General features: G+C 34.5%; 1 protein-coding gene across 1 annotated transcript in view; it reads left to right on the top strand.

Moving 5' to 3' along the window:
* Positions 1-7,125, top strand: part of LOC115236686 (glutamate receptor ionotropic, kainate 2-like) — a 126,162-nt gene that overhangs the window by 98,470 nt on the left and 20,567 nt on the right. The window contains 3 exon segments of the mRNA XM_029809293.1: positions 4,712-4,813; positions 4,921-5,022; positions 5,762-5,965. Of these exon segments, the coding sequence (XP_029665153.1) occupies positions 4,712-4,813; positions 4,921-5,022; positions 5,762-5,965 (408 nt within the window).

The following is a 7,125-nucleotide window of genomic DNA, read 5'->3' as shown; positions in this document are numbered from 1 at the left end:
AAGAGAGTTAAGTATATAGTATAAACACTCTTCGAAGATACACATATGCGTGCATAGAGTGACCATGGTTATTGATCACTTGTAAAATGTAGCGTGTAGCGTTTTCCCTCGTTTTACGATAACTTCGTTGTAGAGCAACCAAGTTAAACTGCGAATAATTTACTAATGGAATTGTTTTGCATAGCTACCCATTGGGGCGAATCTATTGTTCAGTCAATCGTGATAAAAAAAATATAAAATACATACACGATGTACAATAATTAATTACATTTTTGAACTTATTCGTTAATTAAATCTCGGTAATGTCTCTCAAAAGAAAAAAATTGTTTTAGTATATTTTATTACCCTCTCTTCCTCTAAAAAAATTAATTTTATTACAAAATTTTATTAAATAATTATATTATTAACATTTTTTTAATAATATAATTTTTATTTTATTAAAAAATTTTATTAATTATAAGATGCATATTATAACTTTAATTACTTGAAATAAATGATTCCTATATCTATATTTTTAGATCTACATTTTAGATTCTATATACATAAATTTATTATCTTCATGAAAAAAATAAATTTTGAATAATGTCTTATTTAAACACAAAACTATTTAAATGATTCTTTTCAATAATAAAATGATTTGAAAATTGTCCATTATTGGATATAAGGAATCATCTATTAGCCAATGCACCTTGTATATGTATAAGACAAGGATGTATCATGAAAATTCGTAGAGGTACAACACACATTTAGGACAACTTCTCATATTCCGCTCGCATGGGCAGAATATACGCGACATGACGCGAGACTCGCGAAAAGGACACAGTGATAAAAGTCATGGCCGTCGTCGCCGCGTCACGTTTTCAACCATAAAAGGGGATTTTCTCGTGGACAAAAGAGGAGAGTATTTTTCTCGTAATAACAATTTACAATTACCTCGATGATATATCCGACTTTTTCCCACGTTGCTACGCGTTGTGACGTTTTTCCTCGTTGACAATCGCCATACTCTTGGATTTGAGTCACGCCCGACAATCCGTGGTAACTTCCGCTTTGGCTCTAATTAGACCCGTCACGGAAAGCGAAACTGCCGGCTAGGACGACGGAGAATATCGCTAAATTTCCCGATTGTCCGTACCGGCCGTCTTCGCACCTGAATTCTAATCTCGCAATAAAAAAAATTGATCCACAAGAGTTTTACGGCACATTTTTTATTATAACAGATATTTACCAGAAATTGTATCTTTGATAGAAAAGTACATATACGGATACAGAATGGAAATCCAACATTTTTCTGACGAGTTTATTAATTATTTGTCACACATTTAATATTTAACAAATAGTAGTTGATAGAGCAGAATAAATATTGATAGGAAAAAATTCAATCAGACTTTGCTCTTTCATTTTGATCAGGATGATTGCATAGATTTTATAATACTCATCCTTTTATTTTTCAATCGCATGCAAAAGATCTCATCTCGTTTAATTCTCTCTAGCTGTTTGTTGTAATAATGAAAACGGTCAATATCACAATGCGAATGTCGCTCTATGACAAGGATTTAAGTATTAATCGAGGATAAAACATGCACGGTGCGCGTTTCCTCGCACGTAGAAAATGAAAAAGATCGTCGTCGCCATAATATTTCAAATGTACTTAGAAATCGCGACGTTTTCTTCTCTCTTTTTTGATTTTTTGCCAACAGATTACAATCTTCCATTGGCGTAGGATCAACTTCGATGCGAATGCGGAAAAAAGCATTGTCCCGCTTACTAAAAATATTCGTACAAATAGATAATATCAATTTTGGCGGCAAACAGTTGCATGACACTTTCGAGGAGCGATTTAAATTTAATTTTTTAGGTGACATACAATACGCGTGACATATATGTACATAACAATATAGTATTTATTTTATTAATTTATTGTAAAGCACGCTCAAACGTGTGTGAAACAATATTTATTATTCGCGGTCTGCGAAATGTCATGACATTTTACATTTACATTCATTTATGCAACAGCATAATGTATATTTTATGAATATTTTACAGAGAGAGCAACGATATATATAATATATTTAAAACATGCCATGTTGTGCTAATTCAGTACAATGTCGCTTTTCATACGTTAATTTCACACTTTGTGGATACGTGCAAACGAAAAATCTGGTTAGAGCTCGGCTACATTTTCAAAAAATATCAAGCTACGTAGAAGAATGTAGTCGCACGAGGTAATACGGCACAACTCTATATCTATAGCCGTTATTGTTGGAGTTTAGAGTATTATGCATTACGTAGATAAAGTTTTAAGTCGCTTAAAAAGCGAAAACAATTTGTAATAATCTCATTAATAGTTTTGCGCCAGAAGAACAAAGTCTCAAGAGAGTGCTATATTAAAATATTTCTTATATATTCGTTCAATGGGGAAAGCGTGGAAACTTCGCGTTACAATCGGAATGAGAAATCGTGAATTCTCTCTTGGCTGCTGCAAAATGAGGTAATCAAACTTTAGGTTGCATTTACTCTCTGCGCTCTACTTTATTTTCCATTTCTATGCATTCATCTACTTATTTCTTGCGTTATTCTGCGAAAAACGAAACGCTATGGAGGAATTCTCGAATGTATTTTCATACTTGCAAAGCGTATTTATCCAAGTCTCATTCAGATATGTTCTTGTTACACCTCGGTTTTAAAACGGTACGAAAAAGATTGAATGCGCTTTTGCTTTGTCTTACCGATTTATCTTTTATCTCGGAAATTTTAAAACGCGAGTTGTCGCATCGACAAGCTCAGGTGAGATGATTTTTACGAAGAGCACAAGCTCGTAAAACTTTTTTTTTATATCCGACATTATTTGCTGTTTGGATTTTGTTACGAGACACATCTCGCTTTATATAGTGCGAGTATATATTGACGTTTACGCGCGTGCTTCACGTTAAACATCATAACTTTATCACGTATATACATAACTCCTGCTCTTAAATACTTAACTGCGGTTTCCTTCCGATTCGCGTATTTCTTTCATGTCGTCATCTCAGATGATGAAAGGTATAGAGTGTCTCAACAAAATTCACCTTATTCCGTACACTGCGCGCCCTCATTAAAATTTGGAATGAAATGTTTTATAATACATTTATAAAATTATTTTTTATGTCAAACATAAACATATGACAGTTTTTAGAAATTATAATTATAATGGTAGAAATTTTTTTTATTTTATTTAGTAGACATTAATTTTTCATGATTCGAATTAATCTTTCTTTTAATCAAATCTGATTACATTTATATGGGAATATCAACTTTTGCGTAACGCTACAATAAATTGTGCACACGTATCTTAATAATTTTATATATGCAACCATTTTCCTGTTTTTAGAAATGAAAAAATTTACATTTTATATCTTGGTAGTCTAAAAAATAAATATATTAATTTTTTTATAAGTACATAATTTTTTTAATATAATAAAAAATTCTGTTGCGTAAAGGTATGAGAATTTAAAATATTACATATTGTACAATAAATATATTCTACATTGCAGCTTTTATACATCGCAAACACTGGAAAGCGTTTGAGTTACAGCTTAGATCAATATTTTATATACGAGATATCATAAAACTCGCGTAGTTTTCAAAATACCGAAATATTTATGATAATATGCACACAATAAATCTTCTATATCGCAGGGATTAGGCAGTTTTTACTTTCACTCATCATCGTTATTCATTATTTGCATCCACTTTTGGCTTTTTCGCGGTATAAAATGGAAGAACCGGAGGTTAAAAAGTTTCTCAAACGAAACCATCGATGCGGAAAATTCAACTTTGAAGATCTCTCTCAAATTTATGCGTTCCACGATCCTCGTTGAAAGACGAAGGCTACGGAGATGCCTCCGCTTCATCTCTCTTTCTCTCCACCGTTGTTCCCCCCCGTCAATCTCTTAATATCGTCCAACATCGATGGGTCCGTAGATTTCCGTGGCATTTTAAACGAAAAGGACGAAAAGCCACCGGCCGTCCTCCTGTCGCCCAACCCTCCCGCCCCGGCACGGGATACCCGTGAAGGAGAAGCTTTATAACGACTTTGCGAGATTCGCAGAGCTCACACGAGCGGTAACGACTTCCTAAGTGTGAAAATTTTTAAAGCTACCGGGAGAAAATTTCTGAGCCGGTGATACGCCCGTTTTAGGACTTTCAGACAAACTTGGTTACACCGCGCGAGTTTTGTCTCCGTGATCATCGGAAGACGACACGCCCGAGATACGCACGATGAGATTGAGAGATTACATCATGCGCGTCTGTCTTGCATTGAATTTAAATACAATTGGGGTAGTTTATATACAACGCGCAAAAGGAGAAAATCCTCTTTCGGTCTCTGACTTCTCACCTACTACTATAATGGTACGGCACTCTCAAATCTGATCTCATACATTTTTTATGATTACCGGTATCAGAATAAATTCGTATTTTCTATTTTGTTTCGTTGATACGTTATTACGTTATTGAATTTTATATTATGATAATTAAATCGAATTTTATTTATCTGTAGCGGAATTAAACAAGTGAAACAGTTTTAAAATATTATACGTTTTCAGCAAATTCTTTGTTACTTCAAGTTGAATTTTCTGAATAAAACCTGCGCGCGGGATAAGCGTCCAACTCATGCATGGAACATAGAGTGCGCTCTCACAAACGAATCCGCAAACGGTTTTTGTTGCAGGTCGAGATGAAAGGGATCTCCGGACCAATTGAATTTAAAGAAGGACGCAGAATACGGTTTAAATTGGATCTACTGAAACTGAAACAACACTCGCTCGTCAAGGTACGTCGTGACCTACCGAGCAAAACAGGAAGCACGCGTCGGTAGACCAACGTAAATATGTATAACACGCAGATGGGATATATATAAAATTATATATGCGAAACTAGGTCGGCGAATGGCGTCCCGGCGCCGGCGTCAACGTCACGGATACTGCGGCCTTCTTTGAGCCTGGCATCGCGAACGTAACTCTGATCGTGATCACTATACTGGTGAGTTGCACAATATAACGATAGCTTTGTTACACGCTTACCGTGTAAAAATGGCATAATTAGGAGAGAGAATATACTCTCCACGAGAGAACAACTTTTACACATTTTTATATAAATCGGCACACGTGCTTCTCGTGCTGAAAGATTATTTCAATACAGTTAAAGTAGATATATTCAAATACACAGAAAACAAATTAATACACTGAATCAATAACAATTAGCAATCTTAATTTTTCTCGAGATTATAGCAAAATTTATCGAACAGATGTTACGTCATGTATAAGAAAGTTATATCATATAATAATAATGAGTTATTTATAAAATAGATATAAATATAACCATAATTTTATATATATAAGACAAAACATGAAATATCATTACTAAATACAAATAATATAGAAACATATAAAACATGAAATATAATTTCTAAATAAAAAAAATATTCTCTTCGAAAATAATTAAAGTGCTGATTATAATTGGTTCACACAATAACCGCTGCTCTAGAAAAGATATGAAATGAGATTGTCGCAATGCCGACTGTTTCAACTGTCCGATACCGTCGTATCCACCCACCCACTCATTTTGGAAGAAACGGGTCGAACGAGGGACGCGCGATGGCCGTTGAAAGTTCCTCGATATGGTCGGCGCCAACGTGTCTCATCGTAAATCCGCGTTACGGTTGTCAAAGCGTTTTCCGTTATTCTTGCATGAATCCCGTACGCGTTCGGCACGGATGCAGGAGATGCCGTACGTGATGATGCATCACGAGAAAAACTACACCGGGAATTCGCGGTTTTACGGTTTTTGCGTGGACCTCCTGGCGGCGGTGGCGAGGGAGGTGGGCTTCTCGTACCAGTTGGAGCTGGTACCGGACAGGAAGTACGGCGCGCGGGACCCGGAAACCGGCGAGTGGAACGGCATCGTCAGAGAACTCATGCAACATGTATGATTTGGTTTGTTTTGTTTCACTTTTGAACGTCTCTTTGTTTTAATTCGCACTGTGTCGTCCCGTTCTGTCCCACTCGTATCGCTAGAAAACTACTGGTTATCCCGATTATTTCGTTCAGTCAGCTTATATTGGGTAGTCAAGAAATTTTTACTTCGTTACCTGGATCCACCGACGAATTGTATGTCAAATTAAGACTACATGTTCGCTTATGCCTATTATTCATGATAATTCAATACGCAATGTTGGCGATTCATCGATAGCGTATCGTGGCTGACCAATATAAAGTTTTACTACTGCGAAAATTTCCTTGTTAGATAAAATCTCGTTGATGTCTTGATAGCCCAATATATATAATTTTATTAATAGTAGAAATAAAAACAAAATTATATTATTATCTTTTTTGTAAACTTTTTCAGGACGTAAAAATATAATTACACGATTAGATGTGCTATTTTGTTGTAGTACTTATACTTTGTTTCAATTATGATCTTAGTTTGTGTATCTAATCACATGTTTCTGTTATGCTGAGCAGTCCAATCTATTCTCCTAGTAATTCATTATGATCAATTACACCGCTATCTCGTCGTATCATAGAATGGAGGAGCTGCGATGGGTGAAGGTAAATCACAATGCGGTGTGTACAGCATAATGTACGCGCGATATTGGCAACTCTATACCAGTCGATACGAAATAAGATCGTAAATCGATCAATGAACATAGCAAGTTAATTATTGATGGCGCGGTTAAATGCCGTTACATCGTGGAATTTATCAACAACGTGTCAATCAAGTTTTAATTAACGTAATTATGCTCTGATATTTTTTTATCCGATTCTATACATAAGCACTGATAGGAAATCCTTATTTTAACGAGGGTGGAAATTTGATACAATAAAATAATTCTTTAATATCTCATATCTCATTATTCTTATCATTTCACAATATTATGTTATAATATTTCTAATAATTATTATAGAACGTAAAATTATATATTTTCTTATATAAAAGCAAAACGAATCATTATTTAGGATATGTTTTCTAACAATAAGAGATGGTATCTGTATTTATTTTTATTCGATAACGTGCATATATATATATATAAATAATACCAGTATATATAAATAACCAATGCGCACAAAAAGAAATTTTTTTTTT

The sequence above is a fragment of the Formica exsecta genome, unplaced genomic scaffold, assembly GCF_003651465.1.
Source record: "Formica exsecta isolate Colony F162 unplaced genomic scaffold, ASM365146v1 scaffold111, whole genome shotgun sequence".
Lineage (NCBI taxonomy): Eukaryota > Metazoa > Arthropoda > Insecta > Hymenoptera > Formicidae > Formica > Formica exsecta.
The sequence above is the reverse complement of the archived record's forward strand: the minus strand, read 5'-3'. Positions and strand labels throughout refer to the sequence as shown.